The sequence below is a fragment of the Odocoileus virginianus genome, chromosome 22 (genome assembly GCF_023699985.2).
Source record: "Odocoileus virginianus isolate 20LAN1187 ecotype Illinois chromosome 22, Ovbor_1.2, whole genome shotgun sequence".
Classification (NCBI taxonomy): Eukaryota; Metazoa; Chordata; class Mammalia; order Artiodactyla; family Cervidae; genus Odocoileus; species Odocoileus virginianus.
Genome location: NC_069695.1, coordinates 55,746,657 through 55,768,466, shown reverse-complemented (window position 1 = coordinate 55,768,466; position 21,810 = coordinate 55,746,657). Strand labels below are relative to the sequence as shown.

The 21,810-nt window shown below is 51.8% G+C and overlaps 1 protein-coding gene across 1 annotated transcript in view; it reads left to right on the top strand.

Annotated features, from left to right (window-relative positions):
* The first annotated feature begins 6,642 nt into the window (after positions 1-6,642).
* The window catches only part of PARD6G (par-6 family cell polarity regulator gamma), a 70,993-nt gene continuing 55,825 nt past the window's right edge, over positions 6,643-21,810 (top strand). The window contains exon 1 of the mRNA XM_070453022.1: positions 6,643-7,233. Within this exon, the coding sequence (XP_070309123.1) occupies positions 7,162-7,233 (72 nt within the window). The 5' untranslated portion in view covers positions 6,643-7,161. The remainder of the gene's footprint in view (positions 7,234-21,810) is intronic.

The window sequence follows — 21,810 nt, the reverse complement described above, 5'->3', positions numbered from 1 at the left end:
GTTCTCCACTCGAGCACAAGTCCATAGCGGTGTGCTGGCTCCGCAGTCAACACGCTGAAGACGACATGCCCTGTGGGCCAAGGCCAAGTGCAAGCCAACGTACACAGGAGCGAAGAAAAATATAAAACAAAGAGCTGTGCTCTGAGTTTTTGAGACTGAACTGTGATGGGCAACACCAGCATCACAGCTCTCTAGCACATGTCTGTGCCCAGAGTAGCATTCTCCAAGGGCAATTGTGGACATTTGTGGAACATTGTTGCTGTTGTTGTTCAGTTGCTCAGTCGTGTCCGACTCTTTGTGACCCCATAGACTGCAGCACACCAGGCCTCCCTGTTCCTCACCACCCCCCGGAATTTGCCCAAGGTCATGCTCATTGCATCCGTGATGCTGTCCAGCCATCTCATCCTCTGCTGTCCTCTTCTCCTGCCCTCAATCTTTCCCAGCATCAGCAGCTTCTCTAGTGAGTCATCTGTTCCCATCAAAAGTTCAAAATCCTGGAGCTTCACCTTCATCATCAGTCCTTCCAGTGAATATTCAGTGCTGATCTCCCTTAGGATTGACTTGTTTGGTCTTCTTGCTATCCAGGGGACTGTCAGCAATCTTCTCTAGCCTTCTTTGAACCATGGTTCAAAGGCATCAATTCTTTGGTGTTCTGCCTTCTTTATGGTCCAGCTCTCACACCCATACATCACCACTGGGAAGACCATAGCTGTGACTATATGAACCTTTGGCAGCAGAGTAATGTCTCTGCTTTTCAACACACTGTCTAGGTTTGTCATCGCTTTCCTGCCAAGAAGCAATCATCTGATTTCATGGCTGCAGTCACTGTCCACAGTGATTTGAAGAAGCTGAGACCCATAGAACTCAAGTCTCCCAGAAAGGAGCATGCCCTGTCTACAGGTTGTAAGTTGTTTCAGAAGGTCAGCACTGCAGGCTAGGCCCCAACTTCACACAGGGGATCAAGTGTCAGGCAGGATCCCTTTGCAAAGCTGCCCCGCTAAGCTTCCACTCTAACATGGTCTTGATTACAAAAATGTATACTCATACAGATGTTTTTACAATACAGAAAATAATGGAGAGGAAGTCAAACTCCCTATGATTCCATCCCGAGATACTCGCCACTAACCTAGGGATCCATGTCCTCTCTGCCTCAGGCTGACTGACCCCTCTGACCTGGACTTTAGTCTGGGATGGACATCACATCCCACTCTACCCCTAGATGTCCAGGGCAGAGCTGGCAACACATTGAGGGTCGAGGTGGGGGTGTCTGTCTGGGAGAGCCGTCTGAAGGGGCATACTCTAAAGGGCCTGGGCTGCAGAGTGTGAGTCTGTGTCCTCGTCAGACCTCTGTTTATCAGCTGACCCCAAAGCCAAGTGACTAAAGGGTGCGCCACAGAGCAGCCACGACCTCACTACTAACTGGCCTAGTCTGTCTCTTTCTACCCCAAATTCTACACTGTGTATTACCAGTGAGACCAAGACCAAGCCTGCTAGCACCAAGCCCAGCAGCACCCCCTGACTTTTCAGACCCTGCTCTACAGCAGAGGGGAGGGCAGGGAATCTGGGGCTAACCAGGTCCCCGATTTCCAACTCCTGAGGCCAGGTCACTCAAACACTGGACAACAAAAGGTCCTTAAGTCTCACCAAGCTACAGGAGAGGCTTGTCCCTGACTCGTGGGCAGGGAGAGGAATGGGCTGTCCTTCCCTGCAGGCCGGCACTAGAGCATGCCTAGGCGTCTCCCCCTCAGAGCTGCTGACATTCTGGACTGAACCGCTCTGTGTAGGGCTGTCTGGGTCAGGGTGTCCCAGCAGGGAGGGCCACATGACTCTGCTCTGGAGCCCCGCACTTGCCCCCCTGCTCTGGTCAGCCCTGGGTGCCCTCAGGCAGAACTCACCAGGCACTCTGGAGTTGGGGGTGGGACTGGAGTCTCTTCTCCACTGCAGTTGGCATCCAAAAATCCTAACCTCTGATTCAGTAACTCATGTGAGGTTGACATTTCTCCTCTCTGTTATCAGGGTCTTAACAATTCATCTCTGTGTTTTCATTATTAAATCCCTTTTCATTCTGATGAAACACCTTTGGTCTTCAAATACATAGAAGTTTTTTTTTAAGATATCCTTTTTTTCCATTTATTTATTCGGCTGCACCGGTTCTTAGATGCAGCATGCAGGACCTTTAGTTGCAGGATATGCTCTCTGGGTTGCAGCCTGTGGGATCTAGTTCCCTGACTAGGGATCGAACCTGGGCCCCCTGCATTGGGAGTGTGGAGTCTTAGCCACAGGACCACCAGAGAAGTCCCTAGAGGTTAAGATTTTAAGTCTATTGCTACTTCCATTTTGGATACTGACGACTGTGAGGGCATACCCAGAACTTTGGGGAAACATATTTCCCTGGGTCTGTGGCATGTTTCCTTTGATACTGAGGGGATGGGGTACCAGTTTCAGATGGGTTATTTGAAGCCATAGACATGAGGAGGACTGCACCCCTACACCTGCCCGTTTTCCTTCTTGGTCTCTGTCTGCAACAGGTCTGTAACCATGTACACATGGGGAGTGTGCATCTCTGCAGCTGGGCCTTCCGTGTAGACACACCTCTGCTGGGCTGTGCACACTCCCAAAACCCTCTCCACATGATGCAGCTGTGGCCCAGGGAAGGTGCAGCCACTCTGACTGACAGACCTCTTTAAAGACTTCAAAGTGGGGCTACACGGTGTCCTTCTGCTGCCAGGATACGGCCATGACGTGGGTGAGGGAAGAGCCACGGAGCCCACCTCACAAAAAAGAAGGCCAAGGCTCGGCCGAGAGGACAGTCCAAGCTCACCTAGACCCAGGCCCCTCATAGGTGCCCACAGGACGCACGACTGAAGTAAAAGGCCTCCCCACGCTCCCAGCCCTCTGCTGAGGGCCTCCTCATTCAACTGCACTCACAGCTCTGGACACCTCACTGAGGCAGCCAGCTCAGTGATAACTAACAGAACCGCATCTTATGTCAGGCTTGTGGGGCAAGTGTGGACCTGCCAGCCACAGACACCCAAGTGAGGCCCAGTGAGGCCTCCCAAGGCTCCGTGACCCAGGACGCACAGGGAGGTTTTCAATCAAGCTTCTGGACTTTGAAGAGATTTTCCCACTGGAAGACTCTGCCAGGCAAGTTGATTGTCTACACTGAACCTACCACAGGCTTGAAGCCCTCACTGACCTTGTTCAAGGCTCAGCTGAACGCTCAGCCTCCACACGCAACCAGCCAGCGTTCCCAGCTTTTCCTCCTGCTGATCGCACCAACCAACGAGAGACTACAACATAGGAGAGGAGAGATGGATAGGCAAGGCCACAGCGGGCCTGGGGGTCACTGACAGCACCAAGCAGACATGGCGGGGCTCTGACCACGGGCCACCAGCATGGCAGAGGTGACCGCTGCTCCACCAAGTCCTGTGGCCTCAGCCTCCTCTCTCCCCGACCCGGGGAGCTGGCATGTGCCCTCAGCCTCTCTCCCTCCTTCTTAGAACTTTTGGGCGGGAGCACCCCATGAGCACGCCCGGAGCTGTTCCTACCCCCAGGGGACGAGCGGCAGCAGCAACCTGCGACTGTCTGTGGGGCCAAAAACCTGCATTCAGCTTAGGAAATTTCCCTCTGAGAGAAAGTCATCACTTCTGTAAACAGTTTGCTCTGCTACTGGCCCAGTGTGTATCTTTGACATTTTTTGGTTCTACCTGGAATGTATGAGACTTCTTGTAGATGACAGGCTGATCCCAGTCCTTTCTAGCTGTCAGAACAACGCTCATGCTCAGTGTGCTGTCTGGAATAGTCTCCTCTTGACTCTGTGGAAATCTCTTAGCATTTCTTCTGTCTGCCTGCTTACTTCGCTTGTTCTGGAACTCAAGCTCTGGCCAGCCTGCTGTTTCTCTTAAGAGCAGGGACTGTAAATCGCTGCCTCTCTGATCAGAGTCCCTGGCATGCAACAGCATATTTGTTAAAAAGAAATAAAAATTAAATTTAAGTACTGCATTTTGCAATCTGTATTGAAGAGGTTAGAGATATGTGTGCTTATGGCCTAGTATTTTCATTTTTAGGAGTTGATTCTAAAGAAATCAGAAATAAGTAAATTCAAGAAACAGCATTATATAAAATCTAAACATTGGAAACATTCTAAATATCCAGTAATGGAATGATTAAAATTATATCTATATTCAAATATTAAAAACAATATTTTCTAAGAACATTTAATGAAAATGCTTTTTATATAACATGAGGTAAAAATAGATCAAAATTTTGCAAGATATATCAATATATACACAGAGAAAGAAATAAAGATAAAATATATCATAAGGTAATAGAATTGATTGCTAAGTAGTATGACTATGAGTGATTTTAACTTTTTCTATTTGGTGTTTGAATTCTCCAGATTTATTTCACAATGAATTTATGGGCTTCCCTGATGGCTCTGCACGTAAAGAAAGAAAGTGAAGTTGCTCAGTGGTGTCCGACTCTTTGCAACCCCAAGGACTGTAGCCTACCAGGCTACTCCGTCCATGGAATTTTCCAGGCAAGAGTACTGGAGTGGGTTGCCATTTCTTTCACCAGGGGATCTTCCGACCCAGGGTTCAAACCCAGTTCTCCTGCATTGCAGGCAGACGGTTTACTATCTGAGCTACCAGAGAAGCCCCAGTGGGTAAAGAATCCGCCTGCAATGCAGGAGACAATGGAGACACAGTTAGATCCCTGGAGTGGGAAGATCCTCTAGAGGAGAGCATGGCAACCCACTCCAGTATTCTTACCTGGAGAATCTCACGGACAGAGAAGCCTGGCGGGCTACAGTCCATAGGGTTGCAAAGAGTCAGACATGACTGAAGCAACTTAGCACAGCACAGTGCACTTTAACAAAGGTACAGTAGTTAGTTTCACATTCTATTTCCTGTCATCTTATTTTGTGAATGCTAATCAATGCAGTATTCATATGTATTAGATCTTCATGTTGGCATACCACCATTTTCATTATAAAGGCTCATCATGTGTGTGTGTCCCAAAAAATAGAGCCTTTTACTTAAATATCATGTAAGAGATTCCAAAGTCAGGTGAAAAGAGTTTATACCAACTGAGTAAACTTAACAGGAATAAGGAATAACATTATCATTAAAAAAAATTTTGTCCATATGATTTTTTTTTAAATCCTCTCATCTGTGGTATCTCATTTCCATTAAATAGGGTAATGCCTTTGTCCCTAAAGCCACATAATCTTAAATTAAAAACCCCATTTTCTCTCTTTCACTGATATTTTAAATTTCATCCTTTCTATGTCACTTTGTTGTAGTTGTATCTCCTTTACCAATTTTGACTGGGTATTACTTAATGAACAAACCTGAAAGCCTTAAACTAGGTGTGTTTTATCTCATCCACGTTTACAGGCATGCAGATATATATACTCTCAGTTCCTATTCATTTTACATTGTGTTTTCTGTCTGTGGAACTGCTTTCTGGCTGCAGGGGCTCTGCACTACAGTCTGCAGCTCCTCCTGCTGCACAGGCACCTTTAGTTGCCCAGCAGCATGTGGGACCTCGGCTGCCTGGCCAAGGATAGAAACCCCGTCCCCTGCATTGGAAGGTAAATTCTTAACCACTGGGCCACCAGGTAAGTCCCTATCTAGAGAATTTTATAAGTATTTCACAATATGTTTGCATTAGTTTCACACTTTATATATACATAGAATGTTCTGAAATTTTGGAAAGGCTATATTTTTGTTCTGTTTTTTATTACATTTAAAACCATAAATTTAACTAATACACCCTTCTGTATGTATAATTAACACGTTTGTATTTCTTCTTCCTTTTTCTCCTATGAATGCAACTACAAAAAAGTGATATAATCTACTAAATTGGATTGTAAATTTGTGTAGCACGCTTCACAGCAGTCTTGAAGCACCTACTTGTCCTGTGTTCTTGGATTCATCAGAGATTCCTCAAGAGCGAGGATTTCGGTTTCCGCAGCCCGGCTTCCAGAGCGCTCTAGATAGGAAGCACCCATGTCATTGCTCACAACTGACGACGTCTTTCTTCTAACAGTTTCTTGCTTCTACCAGCCCTGGCAGAAGTCTTCCTTCTCATCAGACAGGCCTATAGCTGCTTCTGACCCTTCCGAACCCTTTTCCTCTGGCCTGTGCTAGACTACGCCTTAGGATTTTGCCTCCCTGCAGAACCTCTGCCCAAACCATCTACCACCTGGCAGCTCTAACGGACAGGTGGATCCAAGGGGGTCAGGCCTCCTTGAGTCCGGTATCACTCAAGACAACGTTAAAAATCAGCCAAAACACACCCCTTTCCTGGACGACAGGGGGATGCTAACAAAATCTTGGCGGAAGCGAGCAAGGGAGAAAAAGTGTGGGCGCCGAGCTGGGAATAGGGCGTCCCGGGAGGGTCAACCGGGCTTCTCTCCTCGGCTCTTGATTTTGCGGACGGGAGTGAGCACCCACCGGGGAGAGGCGTCCTCGGGGGCGGGCCCGTGGGCGGGGCTCGGGGAGGGGACTGGCGGCGACTTCTCCGGGGGCGGGCCGACGAGCCCTGGGTGGGGCGTCTGATGAGTCCTTGGGACAGGGGGGCGGGTCCACTAGACTCGGAGGGTGGGTCCTCAGGGCGCGAGGCTGGGCCTTGAGGCTCGTGGGGCTGGTCCCAGGGATGCGAGCCGGGTTTTCTCGGCGCCGGGCCGGTCCTCCGGGAACCGGGTTGGCGGCTGGTCTTCGGGGCGCCGAGCGGGACGTGGGCCCTTGGGGCTCGTGGGGCGGGTCCTCCGGGCTCCGGGCGGGTCCTCGGGGGACCGGTGCTCTGGGCCCGGGGCGGGGACTGGCGGCGGGTATTCTGGGCGCTGGGCAGGGATTGGTGGTGGATTCTCCGGGCTCGGGGCGGGACGTGGGTTCTAGGGTATCGGGGGGCGGGTCCTTGGGGCGGCGCGCGCCGCCGTACCCCGCTCCTCCCGCGCGCGGCCCCTGGAGTGCCCAAGGCGCGCGGCCAGCCCTGCTCGGGCCGCTGCACTCGAGCTGCCCCGCGGCCGAGCGAGCGCGGGCCGGGGCCGGGGCCGGGGCCGGGGCCGCGGCGGCGGGTGGCGCACCCAGGATCCTTCTGCAGTCCCCATAGCGAAGAGCGAGGGCGAAGCCGAGGCTAAGCGGGGCCGGAACCATGAACCGGAGTTTCCACAAGTCTCAGACCCTGCGCTTCTACGACTGCAGCGCGGTGGAAGTCAAGAGCAAGGTGAGCCGGGGGCCGGTAGTCTGCGCAACCCCCCCCCCCCCCCCGCCCCACGAATGAATGGGGACCCCGAAGGGGACTGGGCGGCGCGAGAGGGGCCGGCGCCGGCCACAACTTCGGAGCGCGGCGCGCGTCCGTGAGATGCGCCGGGGGGTCCCGCAGTCCTTCCCGCCCCTGCGCGCGCACAAAGCCCGGCAGCCCGGTAAGGTTCGGCTCGAGCCTCGGCGCTCGGAGGGCCGCGCGGCCGCCGGACCCTTCGCGAGAGTGGCTCTTTTGTTCCACAAGCCGGCGGCCATCCGCACCGCGCGGTGGAGGGGCGATGTTTCCGGGGCGACCCGGGGGCTGAACGGATTCGGGGCCCTGGAGGGGCCTTGGGGGCCCGGGCCGGGGGAGGGCCCTGGCTGCGCCTCCTCCTACGCAGCGGAGGAGCCTCGGAACCGGCGAGGGGGAGACAGGCAGCGGGTCCTCGATCCCCGGACCGGACCCCCGGTCCCCAGCACGGCCCTGCGTACCAGCCCCTCAGCCTCCCGACGCGCCCAGGCCCAGATTCCCCGGGCGCGCCGGACCGGCGGCCCCTCCCGCAGCCCGCGCCCCGGCCCAAGCGTGCCCAAACTTGCGGGTGGCTGTGCGCGTTTGGATAATTGGCTGATAGGATCTGGCGCTTCTGCCCGTTGCGGGGGCGGCACCTTCGCGGCAGAAGCTTTTGTCTGCTAGGGTCTCAGGGGTGGACCTTGCCGCAGAGGAAGAGCAGCAGTTGTTCAGGGTCCTGGAGGAGGGGCCCTCGGGCTTACTGCTGCCTGGGATGCGGCTTTCGCCCTTTCTCTGCGCTCCCCCAGCCTGGCTTGGTCAGGCAAGGAGGAGAACCTGAGTGGTGGCAGAGGGGCCAGACCCGAGGGTGGGCTCTGACCTCCACCTCTGTGCACACTTGGTCGCCGGCGTGTGTGCTGTCTGGTTAGTCTCTGGGAAGACTAACCCGGTGGCCTCTGTCTGGGCTGCCCGTACCGATCAAGGTGGGGTCCTTTGGCGTAGGATTTCCAGGGCTTCCTCCGAGGATGGGGGTTCTCTGCGGGAACCCCACAGAATGAGTTGTGGGATTTCATCACATCTTGTTGGGCAGTCTATTTATGAAGCCTCATATCTAATTATCTCCAATGCTAATTCTGTGACCCTGACCCAGCACTCATCTCTTTTTAGCCCCAGAACGCCCCACACCCCCAAATCAAAAGTGAATGCTGTGAGTTGGGGGGGGGGGGGGGGGAACCGACAAGCCTGAGTGGGAGCACCAAATAACTGACGTTTCTTCAACTCAGTGGGAATGTGTCTTCTTAGAACTCATTGTCCCTTGACAATAGCCACTAAGCACCCTTGGTGTTTCGCTTTAACTATTTGTTTTGAGATCATCATAGATTAACAGGCAGTTGTGAGAAAGAACACAGAGACTTCCCCACAGGTACCATCTTGTATCACCGTGTCACATCCAGGGCCTGCGGGGTTTTCAGGTCACAGTTTGTCATGCATGCATTCTGAGGCCCAGCAGTCTCCGCGAGGACCACTTCCATCGTGAGGGGACCTCCTGGCAGCCTTTCACCCTTGCAAGGTGGCTGTTTGGTTTTAAGTGATGAACAGCACAGGCTGTTCACGAATCTCACTGGCCGAATTCCCTGGGCTCCGCGGCCATGGTGGCCGGCATCTGCCTGATCAGATGCAACTCTGGAGGGCTAGCCCTGGAGGAAATGCCCTCACCAGCCTTTATCCTGTAGTCCTGCACTCTGGACACCGTGGACCCCTGAGGCCTGTAGAGTATGAGTCTGCCTTTGCGTCTCCTGGGGACGGGAAGCCGTGGGTGTTCTGGTGGCCCAGTGGGTTACCTCAGGCTCCCCCTCCTCCTTGACCCCCAGTGAAGAGGAGGGCTGCCCCATGGCCTGAGCCTGGGTTCAAGTTCAGATGCAGTAACTGCTCCGCCAGGGGTGAGTGGCGGGGGGGGACGTTTTGGTTGAATTTGGGAACAGTCCTGGAGGGCCACACCAGGCTGGGCCCTGCTGGGCTGGCTGGTTATACACACACCACCACCGCCCCAGACCCTTTAGGATAAGGTGGCTTGTCTTACTGTTTGTCCAGTGGGGCCCCACGGCTCCCCGTTCTGTACCGCTCTCTCACCCACTCACAGGGTCCACCTCTGCAGGGAGCCTTATTCCAGCTGCTCTTGTCAAAATATGGGAGGCAAACCATTATGACAGTGAAGTCTTTATCCAATCTAAATGGTTCGCCGTAACACCTGGGTTTGCATATGGAGAAAATCGTGCCAAAATCCAGCCAGTTCTGCCACCAACCTTGTGAGCTTTCAGGCACGTCATTTAACTTTTCTGAGCCTTAGTTATTTCATCTGTACAATGGTTACTGAACCTATTCTGTAGCCTGACAGGATCAAATGAGGCAATGAATGGGCAAGCACCTCTAAACTGCAGAGCACCCACAGTTGTAAGAGCTAAGCACTGCAGATCAGGACTCTGTGGCATTTTAGGATTTCGGGTCTGAAAACTGTCTCTCATCCTCTCAGAATTGTTAGCCCTCTGCCACAGCTGGTCAATTCCCAAAGCCTTGAGACAGAGAAACTGTCTGGACCTGATGGCTCTTCCCCATCAGGTAGCCCCTAACTCTACCCAGCATTTCTGTCAAATACTTGTGATTTGTCTGTTCCTCTCCCAGCCAGCTGCATGCACTTCTGACTCCCCAGTTCTGGTAACGGCGCTGCCATTTCACACTCAATCTGACTTTTTCCTCTCTTCCCAGAAGACCTGCAGTGGGAAGGGGCTATGCAGATGTCTGGGGAGAATGTCTCAGGCCAAGGGGAGCGGTCTTGGCCCTTCAGAGGGATAGCAGGAAGTCCAGTGCTGGGGAGGAGCCTACATGGAGTTGACTGGCTGTGTGAGGGGAAGACAGAAGGCCACACAGGGCCATTGTGAACTCTAGTGGCTTTCACTATATGACTGTCTCATCAGCCCCACCAGTATCTGCATACACCTGAAAAGTCTAAAGGAACACAGCTTCCCCATCTCCACAGTGCACTCTACACTGCGCCCCCCCCAACCCCCGGCCTTAAGTGAGGTCCATGGTGTCCCAGCTTCCTTAGCAGGCAGGTCTCTTCCATCTTCTCTTTGGCCTCTGGGGCCCTGGTTACGTGGTTTCCTGCACCTGAAGTGTTTTCTCAAAGAATAGGCACTATCCTGACATTCCTCCTGCCAAGCCATCTGACGTCTTTGCAGGCCAAGCATTCTCCATCCCGCGCCCCTTCCCCACGTTTCTCTCATTTTGTGGCCTTGGTACTGATGACGGGGGCCCAGGGCTATGTGACACACCCGTGGCCTCTGGTGTCCATTGTGTGGGGGAAGAATAACACCACTAAAGGTTTTAATCCAGTTTTGGCTGCTTGGTTTAGATACTGAAAAGTGAAAGTCGCTCAGTCTGACTCTTTGAGACCCCATGGACTATACAGTCCGTGGAATTCTCCAGGCCAGAATACTGGAGTGGGTAGCCTTTCCCTTCTCCAGGGGATCTTCCCAACCCAGGGATTGAACCCAGATCTCCTGCATTGCAGGCAGATTCTTTACCAGCTGAATCACAAGGGAAGCCCAAGAATACTTGAGTGGGTAGCCTATCCCTTTTCCAGCATATCTTCCCAACCCAGGAATTGTACTGGAGTCTCCTGCATTGCAGGCAGATTCTTTAACCAACCAAACTATCAGGGAAGCCCAACTGCTGGAGGCTTTTCTGGATTCTAAACAAATACACTATCATTGTAGAAAATGTAGAAACCACAACAGGCACAAAGCGGAGGTAATTCTCACATTCCAAGTGTGGTCGCATGTCCTTCTGACCCTTTATGTGCATCTGTACATGCAGATGTCTTCGTTTGACAGAATCAGGGTCATGTTTTATAGGTATATTTTTCTGTAGCCCTCAACTTTCCACTTTCAACTTAACAGTGAAGTGTTTTGTTTTATGTCATTAATATTTTCAGAAGACATATTTTTGAAATGACTACATAGTATTCCATCTTATATGTGAACAATAATTAACCTAACCAATATCCTATTTGGGTTATTTTCCATTTTTTTAGAGTAAACAATGTTGTGAATAACAACTTTGCATTTGAACGTTTGTGTAAACAGTACATATAGAATATATATCATATAAAGTATATAAAGCATCTCAGGGATTGAAGAAGGAAATGGCAACCCACTCCAGTACTCTTGCCTGGAAAATCCCACGGACAGAGGAGTCTGGTGGGTCACAGTCCATGGGGTCACAAAGAGTCTGACACGACTGAGCACACCAAGTTTATAAAGATATTGATTCTCTTACTTCACTGCAGGACTTTTATTATTTCTTTAGGATAGATTCTTAGAAATGAAATTACTAAGTGAAAAATATGCAAATTTTTAAGACTTTGAATACATATTGCTGAATTTTCTTCCAAAAAGTCTCTTCTATAAACGTATACACCCTGCTTCATGTCTATCCCCTCCCTCCCTCCCTCCCTCTGGTATAGCCTCCAGTACTGGGTATTTTCTTATTCTTTCCAAATTAGATAAGTGAAACAGTACCCCACTGTTTTAATTTCTAGTCTTGGGTTATTGGTGAATAGAAAATTCTTATGTGTGTCAGATATCTCTATGTCTATTTTTAGCTGCCATATTCTTTCCTGCATTCTTTTGTCAGTGATCTTATTCTTCATTGAGTTATGGACCTGCTCATCCATGGGAGATTTTCCAGGCAGTGCAGATGCTGCTAGGTGTCAGTGTACCCAGTGGTCCCAGATCTTGTCTCTGCCTGGCCATGCCTTTCCATCTGGGGGCTGGAGCAGGGGCCATTCCCTCCCCACTCAATGGTTGGGCACTTGCCTCCTGTGGGCCAGTTGAGAACCGCCTGACATGGTTTGACTCACCTCTGTGTGCGGCTACACCCTTTTAAGATTCTGGTTTTGTTGTATCGTGCACGTCTGTGTTTAAACAGGTTCGGTGACTTGATTTGGGAAGTTGAGTCCAAAGGAGACTGTCATCAGAGACTCAGGTGGGGAGTGTCATCTGGTGGGCATGGATGGTGGTGCTGCCCACACCCTGTGAGCAGCAGAAAGCCCCTGTGGACCTTCCTGGGGGCACCCAGTTAGCAGAGGTTCCAGCCCTTTCCTGGTACTCATGACATTTCAAATAGAGGGGTCTTCCAATTTTAGGGCAGGGAAGGCATGTCAGGGATTTGGAGATGCAACCATTCAAGTTGCTTTGAGGAGTCAGAAGGTTAGGGTCAGGGTTAGGGTTAGGGCTACTGTTTGTGAATCAGCAGAAAGAGCGGTATCTTGACCCTTTCCCACAGAGGGGCCTCCTGGACTTTTAGAGGCAAGCAAGGAGGGAGCCCAGAGTGACATCAGAGCATCGCTGAAACGGACCTCGGGGGCCAGGAAACTGCAGCATGGTTAGAGTCCAGTGGGCTGCTTGCCTGCTCACTGCTCCCCACCTCCTCTCACAGGTTTCTCCTACTGTGATCCTGAGGAGCAACGAGAGGTGCTGTACACCTTCCAAGCCCCAGTACATACCCTGCGACCCTCCTCTGAGGCGCCCCTGAACACAGGGTCCAGGTTGGACACTGCCCTCTGTGAACAGATTGCCTCCAGAAGTATTTCTTTATACATATATATATAGATAGATAGATAGACTTCCCAGTTGGCACTAGTGATAAAGAACCACCTGCCAGTGCCTGATACATCAGAGATATGGGTTTGATCCCTGGGCTGGGAAGATCTTCTGATGGAGGGCATGGCAACACACCCCAGTATTCTTGCCTGGAGAATCCCATAGACAGAGAAGTCTGGCAGGCTATATAGTCCATAGGGTCGCACAGAGTTGGACATGACTGCTTGGTTTAGATACTGTTTATATATATATATGTTTTTTAATTTTCCTGCACCAGGTGTTAGTTGCACTATGAAAGATCTTTTAGTTGTAACATGTGGGATCTAGTTCCCTAATCAAGGATTGAACCCGGGCCCCCTCCAATGGAAGCATGGAGTCTTAGCCAGTGGACCATGAAAGAAGTCCCAGAAGCATTAAAATAAGTTTAACCACATATATATATATATTCATAAATACATTTTAGTTGCAAATAATAATTCATTACCCTCCATCACAACCTTGCCAGATAGGTTCTGTTATCACCCCCATTATACACTGAAAAGTCCGGGGGGTTCCACTCAGCTGGCCCAGGTCAGAGAACTCAGGCAGTTCGGCTCCAGACTCCAGTCTCTACCATGCACTGTCTGTGGCCCTAGTGAAGGAGAATTCCTGCCCTGCCTCCTCTGACAAGCCCTCAAGTCCAGTCCAGATGCTGACACAGGTATTCCTACGAAGAATGAGACAGACCCCTCGGGCTCTCTGGATCCAAAGTTTGAAAGTGTTAGGACTAGTGCTCTGAGGAAGGAAGTTCTATTTTGCTTCCATCCCTGCAGCAGGTTTTAGCTGTGTGACCTCAAGGGAAGTACACTCTTCAGTAGTTATTCTTAAAAGTCTACCATCCATTTGTGTATTCATTTACTGAGCACCTACTGTGTGCAAGGCATGGGGTTCATGCTGGGATACAAAGGTAACAAAGGTAGCCACTATTCCCAGCTTAAAAGTGAATGGCCCAACGAAGGTCCAGCCGTGTGTGGGCAGACTGGAGTGGGTGGGGGTGGGCATCCTTTATCTTGATGCCCAAAGTATCGCCAGAGCCACAGGGTCGCAGCTGGAGGCTGAGGTCTTCAGTCCGCCCACCGCCCGCCTGCGCAGCAGGAGCAGTCGTGGTGCTCAGGCCTCCAGGAGCTGCTCTCAGCTTCTTTGGAACCAGCGGCAGCGGTACCTGCGTGGGCCACTTGGAGCTGAAGCTCCCTCTCCCCTCCTTGCTTCCAGGAGCAGCTGGGCTCCGGTCTCCAGTTTTCCTCACCTGGGGACTCTAGTTCTCTCCCAGCCCTGCATTTCTCAGTAGTATGCTTCAAGGAAAGATTCCGCATCTAAAGTGACCAGCAGGGCTTTGCATGCAGTAAGTGCCCAGTAAATGTCACTCGAGTTAAATTCAGATGAGGAACAACGGGTTTTCCAGATAGCTACTAGTGCAGGAGATAGTGAAGAACAGAGGACCCTGCTGTGCTGCAGCCCATGGGGCCTCAAAGAGTCGGACACGACTTAGAGACTGAACAGCAATGGCTAGTTCAGCAGTGGTCTTTTACAGTACTTTAGAAAGGAACTGCTTTTTGAGGAAGGTGACCAAAGTGGGATTCACTGACTGACTTAGCCCCAGGGCATCTCTGAGAGGGCTCAGGGGCCTTGTCCCCCCACCACTAGTGCCATGGAGGGAAGGAAAAGAAGCAGTACAAGATGAGCTAAACAAAAAAGAGGAGTTTGGAAGTCCGAAGGAAGCTGATTTAAAAGTCCACGTTGGGGGCTTCCTTGGTGACTCAGGCAGAAAAGAATCTGCCTGCCAATGCAGGAGACACAAGTTCGATCCCTGGTCCAGGGAGATCCCACAGGCCAGAGAAACTAAGCCCATGAGCCACAACTACTGAGCCTGCGCTCTAGAGCCTGGGAGCCGCAACCAGAGAAGCCCATGCAGTGAGCAGCCCACACCCCACAACTAGAGTAGCCCCTGCTCACTGCAACTAGAGAGAGCTCACGCAGAAATGAAGACCCAGCACAGCCAATTAAATAAATAAAATTTTTTTAAAAAGTCCACGTTGATAGTGTTGCCTAATTTCCTTAGTTCTAGACTCTAGGCTGACAGCTTCAGGGGCTCAGGGCACCTCCTCAGAGCCAGCCCCACACATCTCCCTGCGCGGTGCTCACACCCCTTCCCTGGAGACAGCACCAGCCTCCCCTGGCTCCTCCAGAGCTGCCAGCCTGCCCTGTTACCCACAGGATGGGGTGGGGCAGGACTGGGCACTCACTGTTACGGCTGGGGCATCAGTGACCTTTGAAACCTCTTCTCCCCATCCCCTCATTCAGTGCTCCTCTGGTTCCTGGGCTCTGGGAGGTGTGTCCCACACCCCACTGTCCAGCTCTCTGACTTCCAAAGGCTGTGCTCCTCTGGGGCTCTGTGAAGATGCTTGTTGGCAGAGAAGACAAGGGAATGGCTCCTTTCACCATCCCCAGCCAGAGCATCTACTCTATATTTTGGGGAAAATGTGTAGCATTTTACTTGAGGAAGGTTAAAAAAAAAAAAAATGTTGCTGCTTAAAGAGTTTGAAAACCACCTGGACCCTTCTGCACTGCCCATCCCTGTTAATTCTTCATTTGTCGGCCTCCCCAGGTCCACGGGCGGCCCTTCTGCACCTGATCCTCTCCTGCATTTCAGTTCAGTTCATTCAGTTGCTCAGTTGTGTCTGACTCTGCGACCCCATGGACTGCAGCACACCAGACCTCCCTGTCCATCACCAACTCCCAGAGTTTACCCGAACTCATGTCCATTGAGTCAGTGATGCCATCCAACCATCTCGTCCTCTGTCATCCCCTTCTCCTCCTGCCTTCAATCTTTCCCAGCATCAGGGTGTTTTCAAATGAGTCAGCTCTTCACATCAGGTGCCCAAAGTATTGGAGTTTCAGCTTCAACATCAGTCCTGCCAATGAACACCCAGGACTGATCTCCTTTAGGATGGACTGGTTGGATCTCCTTGCAGTCCAAGGAACTCTCAAGAGTCTTCTCCAACACCACAGTTCAAAAGCATCAATTCTTTGGTGCTCAGATTTCTTTATAGTCCAACTCTCACATCCATACAAGACTACTGGAAAAACCATAGCCTTGACTAGATGGACCTTTGTTGGCAAAGTAATGTCTCTGCTTTTTAATATGCTGTCTAGGTTGGTCATAACTTTCCTTCCAAGGAGTAAGTGTCTTTTAATTTCATGGCTGCAGTCACCATCTGCAGTGACTTTGGAGCCCAAAGAAATAAAGTCAGCCACTGTTTCCACTGTTTCTCCATCTATTTGCCATGAAGTGATGGCTAATAGAGTTTTGCCAAGAGAACACACTGGTCATATCAAACATCCTCTTTCAACAACACAAGAGAAAACTCTACACATGGACATCACCAGATGGTCAACACCAAAATCAGATTGATTATATTCTTTGCAGCCAAAGATGGAGAAGCTCTATACAGTCTGCAAAAACCAGACTGGGAGCTGACTGTGGCTCAGATCATGAACTCCTTATTGCCAAATTCAGACTTAAATTGAAGAAAGTAGGGAAAAGCACTAGACCATTCAGGTATGACCTAAATCAAATCCCTTATGACTATACAGTGGAAGTGAGAAATAGATTTAAGGGGCTAGATCTGATAGAATGCCTGATGAACTATGGACAGAGGTTTGTGACATTGTACAGGAGACAGGGATTAAGACCATCCCCAAGAAAAAGATCCTCTCCTGCACTTGCCCAGAAAGCTCTGCTGTGCCTCGAGGCTGAAACTGCTGCCTTTCAGAGACCTGCTCACATGTGAAACCGGAGTCATTCCTGTGTGGAGTTCAGTGTGCATGGCAGTGTGTGTGTGTGTGTGAGTTGTGTTCAACTCTTTGCAACGCTATGGGCTGTAACTCACTCACCAGGCTCCTCTGTCCATGGGATTCTCCAGGCAAGATACTGGAGCAGGTAGCCATTTCCTTCACCAGGGGGTCTTCCTAACCCAAGGAGCAAACCCTGGTGTTCTACATTGCAGATGTATTATTTACCATCTGAGCCACCAGGGAAGCTATGCATGACAGTGAAACACACTAATCTCAGGTGCGCAGCCTGATGAAATTTTGTTTGCACACCTGGTGAACACTGTGCACATCACAGTAAGTGTGCAACATTCCAGTGTTTGAGAAGGTCCCTCCATGTCAGCGCCCACTCCCAGTGTAACCACCATCAGGCTCTGTCACCAGTGAGCATGCTCAGACTCAATGTCACAGTGCACTCTGTGTCCAGAGGGTCCACCCAAGTGTGTGCATCCAGAGAGCAGTTTTTTTACATGGATTCAGAGTATTCCTTATGCATCTGTCTGTATGGATGGAGATTCAGGGGCCCAAAGCCTCCTGTGAGCTCCTCTTCAGCACACTTGTGGATTCCACTAGCGGTTCTCGATGCTGCTGTGAGCTAGCTGGGCGTAGCCCTAGTCAGCCTCCTCCCAGCCCAGTGTGCTGCCCCGGAGCCCTGTACAGACCCCAGCCCTGGACTTGAGTGGACCGGGGTGGAGCAGCTGCTGTCGGAGGTTTGAGGGTTCAGGAGTTCCTGAAGGCCTCAAACCACAGCTTATTAATTACTTGTCGATTAATAAATCAAAACAAACCAGGGATTTGTTTACAGAATTGAAAGGCTTTCCTAGCCCTTCCTTTAATTCTGCACTTTGACTCACAGCTTTCATGTCGTCCTGTGCATTCTATCACCCTCTGCAGCCTTCCTGGGGGCCAGGTGTCATGCGAGGGGCTGAAACACCAGGTGAGCAGGGGCGGGCCTGGTGCTGCTCAGTGGGTCCAGGGCAGCACGGGCCTTTTGAAAGTTGTCTGAGTTTCACGTATGGAATGAAGACCCCACAGCAGCCTTGATGGTGGTGGGCTGCGGGGCCACGCGTTTCAGGTGGCCTTCACTTAGGGTTTGCCTGTGTCGTCCTGCAGCTTCCCACTCGCACACCTGAGGGTGTTGGTGAGTCACATCCTTTGCCTTTGGGAATTTCTTTGCGCCTCCTAAAAGTCCTGCCTAGTGATCAGGTATGTTTATCTTCCGCTTCATCGCGTCAGTGTGTCTGTTGAAAGCTGGACTGTATGTCCATCGGTCTGCAGAGTGTATCTCCCTGTGCCTTTGCTTCTGAGACAGGACACAGGGGACTGATCCACAGGTCCAGAAAGCCCCCTCACACGGCCTGTCCTGGGAGGTGTGCTGTTGTGCATGGGCCCTGGGTAGGGGCCATGGAAGAGAACCACGTGGGCCGCTAAGGCTGTCGTCTTTACACGGCCGGCTGTGCTAGAGGAACTGGGAGACTAAAGCACTGTTCACATCCTGTTTTCCGTGGCTTGGGGGCTAAGCCACTGGCTCCCCGCCCACACGTCGTGACCTTGCTTCCCTCGCCAGTCTGGAATAATACCCGGGTGTTGCTATGGGACGAAACAAATGCTCTGCCTGTAGCGTGGCCCCTCTCGTGGAGGAGGAGCCCCGGGCTCTGGCAGCAGCTGCAGGGATGAGCAGGGCCCCCAGCCTTCACAGGAGCTCGCTCCTTTTGCTGGAAGGTGATGCCGAGGCTCCAGGGGTCGGGATGCTCTTGTGAGAAATGGTGTGTTGGGGCAGCTGTGTTCCACCCTCAGGAAAGGAGCTGCCCTGGAGCAGCTTTGTTCACGTGGAGCTGGAGCCACTGCACTCTCCCAGCCCAAACTGGGGACAGTGTCCCAGGAATGTGACCCACTGCTTGTCAGTGGTGAGCTGAGGGTCCAGGAGGGGCTGGGGAGGGAGGGAGAATGACATGCAAGCATCCACACCAGGTGGTCGTTGTCTGTCTTCTCACAATGCCTCTGCTCTGCCCACCTGGCCACAGCCATGCATCGGAAGAGGGACAGCACTGGCCCTGGAGAGTAAGTCAAAGTGCACTGTTGAGGTTGCCCTGTGGATCTTCCTGGAGGGAATTCTGGGGGACCACAGTCTTTGGGCTCCCTCCCTGCCCCAGGAGCTCGGTCCAGCCTGGTAGGAGCAGTTGCCACCCAGTCACATCACCTGAGTCCTTCTCTTGGCTCATGGTTATAACGTCCTTTCTTAGAGCATCAGCTCTGTGCCAGCCCTTCTACTGGGCAGTCAGCTCAGGTGCTTCCATGATGCTTGTGACACCATACCTGTGGGCTGCAGAGAGGAAGATCTGGGGTCTGGACCAGGCTGCTAACTCGCTCCAAACAAGGCTCCAGCAACCTTCCATTGCTCTGCCATTCTGCTTCTCACCTAGTTCTCGTTATCCCCTGATTCCACCTCGTGGAAAACGGACACCACCTACCTGGTCCGGACTGATCTGCAGCCACAGCATGTATCACTCTTCCTCCCTCCCCAGCCCCTCCAGGACACCAGCTCAGGGCTGCACTGCCTCTTGAGTATCCCTCCCACATCCTGGGAATCCCCTTCTCCGAGGCCGCCCCATGCACTTTGGCCTGTGTGCAGTCTGCTGGGGGCAGAAGGGGTGCTGTAGGCAGAGCCCCCCCTCTGCAGCTGTGCTCAGCGTATCAGCAATGACCAAGCAGAGGCCCCTTGGGCTGCAAGGGTGGGGTGGGCAGCATCTGCTCAGCTCAGCTCTGAGTCCCCATCCAGAGATTGGGGTTAAGGTCATGCCCCTGAGCACCACTTTTCTCTCACAGAGTAATAAAAAAGTGGTTTCCTTGTGAAAAAAAAAAAACCCTGAAAAATAACTGCCAGTGATGGAAGGGACAGGGCCTAAAAAAGTCATGACTCGTATTCAGAAATTAGGAAGGTGGCTTAATTGAAGAGGGGCATGCTCCTGTCAGGGCATGCTTCCTGCTCTTTTATAAGCCACACGGGCAGAGGTCTCCCTGTGGGTGCTTGCAAGTCTGGGGTTTGCGAAGGGCTCAGGCAGCCCTGGGTGCCTGTGGAGCCTTGCGTGCCCTGTGCACCTTCTCCGCGTGCACTTGGCCAAGAAGAGCAAAAGCTCTGGGACAGGGTGACTGAGTGCAAGCTGCTGTTCGATGGACTCTCACTCGGAACAGGACACAGATTTGATTCAGGACTCACAACAGCCCTCTGGGGAATATACTGTGTCCTTCTTTTACAAAGCAGGAAATATGCTTGGAGAAGTTTAAATGATCCAGAGTCACCAGCCAGTTCAAGGTGAGTCAGAAGTTTGAACCTAGGTCTCCATCCGGGGCCTTGCCTCTTGCTACCTCTGCCTTCTGTCTGCTAAGGCACCACTGGCCCAGGCGGCGTCCCCCTCAGCCCATCCCTTCCCGGGACACTGCCTCTTTTCCAGGCGCTTTTCCTGAGCTCAGGTCCAGATGTGACCTTGCTTCCCTACTCAGGCTGGGGCTCCAGGAATGCCTGAGTGCATTTCTGTTCTGGGAAAGTGCTATGAAGGAGAGACAGATGAGCAGCCTGGCACTGACCTGCACACTCCGGCCCAGGTGGACCCTCCAGCCTGCCAGCTCCACCTCAACAGCAGGGTCTCCCTGCACCTTTACCTCAGCTTCTAGAGCAGCTGGTTCTGGTCTGTGCTCTTCCGCCCACCATGTGTGTTAAGTCACTTCAGCTGTAGCCAATTCTTTGCAACTCTGTAGACTGTAACCCACCAGGCTCCTCTGTCCATGGAATTCTCCAGGCAGGAATACTGGAGTGGGTTGCCATGCCCTCCTCAAGGGGATCTTGAGTAACATTGAGTTAATTTTCTTATTGGTAAGTTTGTAAGAGAATACCAGGTATTAATTTAATACTGAATATTTCCCAGTTCAAGTGAACCTGAAATTCATTTAACTTCTCTTGTATTTTGAATTGTTTGATTTGTAAGTACTTACTTTACTTCAAGCCAATTAAATAGAGCTCATTTACAAATTAACCATAGTAATATTATCCAAAGACATATACTGAGACATACATATATCTAGACAGACACGAGAGACTTAGCTTCATTTTCTAAACTTAGTCATGAATCAGATATCACAATGTAAAATTCACGACTTTAACAGTTGGAATAAATAAAAATTTTAAAGGCTTCTTCTGCCCCCCCCATGCCCCCCTTTGTCCATGCTGTCAGCTGGTCTGGGTGTTGTCCCTTCCCACATGGGGCGTCCCTGTCCCATGCAATTCTCACACCCACCATTGGTGCTTGTTAGATCTTGTCTAGATCTCTCCTGTATTAGCCTCAGTTCCTTACTAGCCTTGTGCTTGTGCACAGTTGCTGAACCTTCTGGGTCTCAGCTTCCTGGTCTGTAAAGTAGGAACAGCGCTTCCTGGTCTGTAAAGTAGGAACAGCGACACCTCTGGGGTGCTGTGAGGAGAGCTTGGCCCGGACCACACCTTCTCTCCCACCGTGGAAATCCCTGCCAGGTCGGGACCACAGCCGTGTCCCGAGATCTCTCTGCTCCCTTCTCGGCCCTGCCCCACTCCTACATTCAGCAGTCCTGGATCCACAGGTGCAGATCACACTTGTGACTGTGTGGAGCACACGCAGGGCTCACACAGCCCCCGGCTGCTTGGCAGCCTCACGCAGGAGCCGCTGCTTGTCTGAGCAGTTCTGCAGGTGCTGACGGCTACGCCATCACTGCTCTGGATTGAGGTGGGTGGACGGGGCACAGCAAGGGGCCAGGCTTGGCTGTCCGCTCCACCCCATCTGACTCAGCTCTGTGGCCTGATTTTAAACTGTCCCGACGTGTCCGCCCCAGAGGTCACCCCCTGGCAGGTCCCACGCTCTGACAGATGCCTCGTGAGGTTGGCAGCCTGTGCTGCCTGATCGTCCCATAAATGGCCGTCTCTCCGTGGTTTTCTACCCGGCATGCGTGTGTGCGCATGCTCCTTGGCCCTGTCCTGAAGTGTCCCTGACGTGTTCGT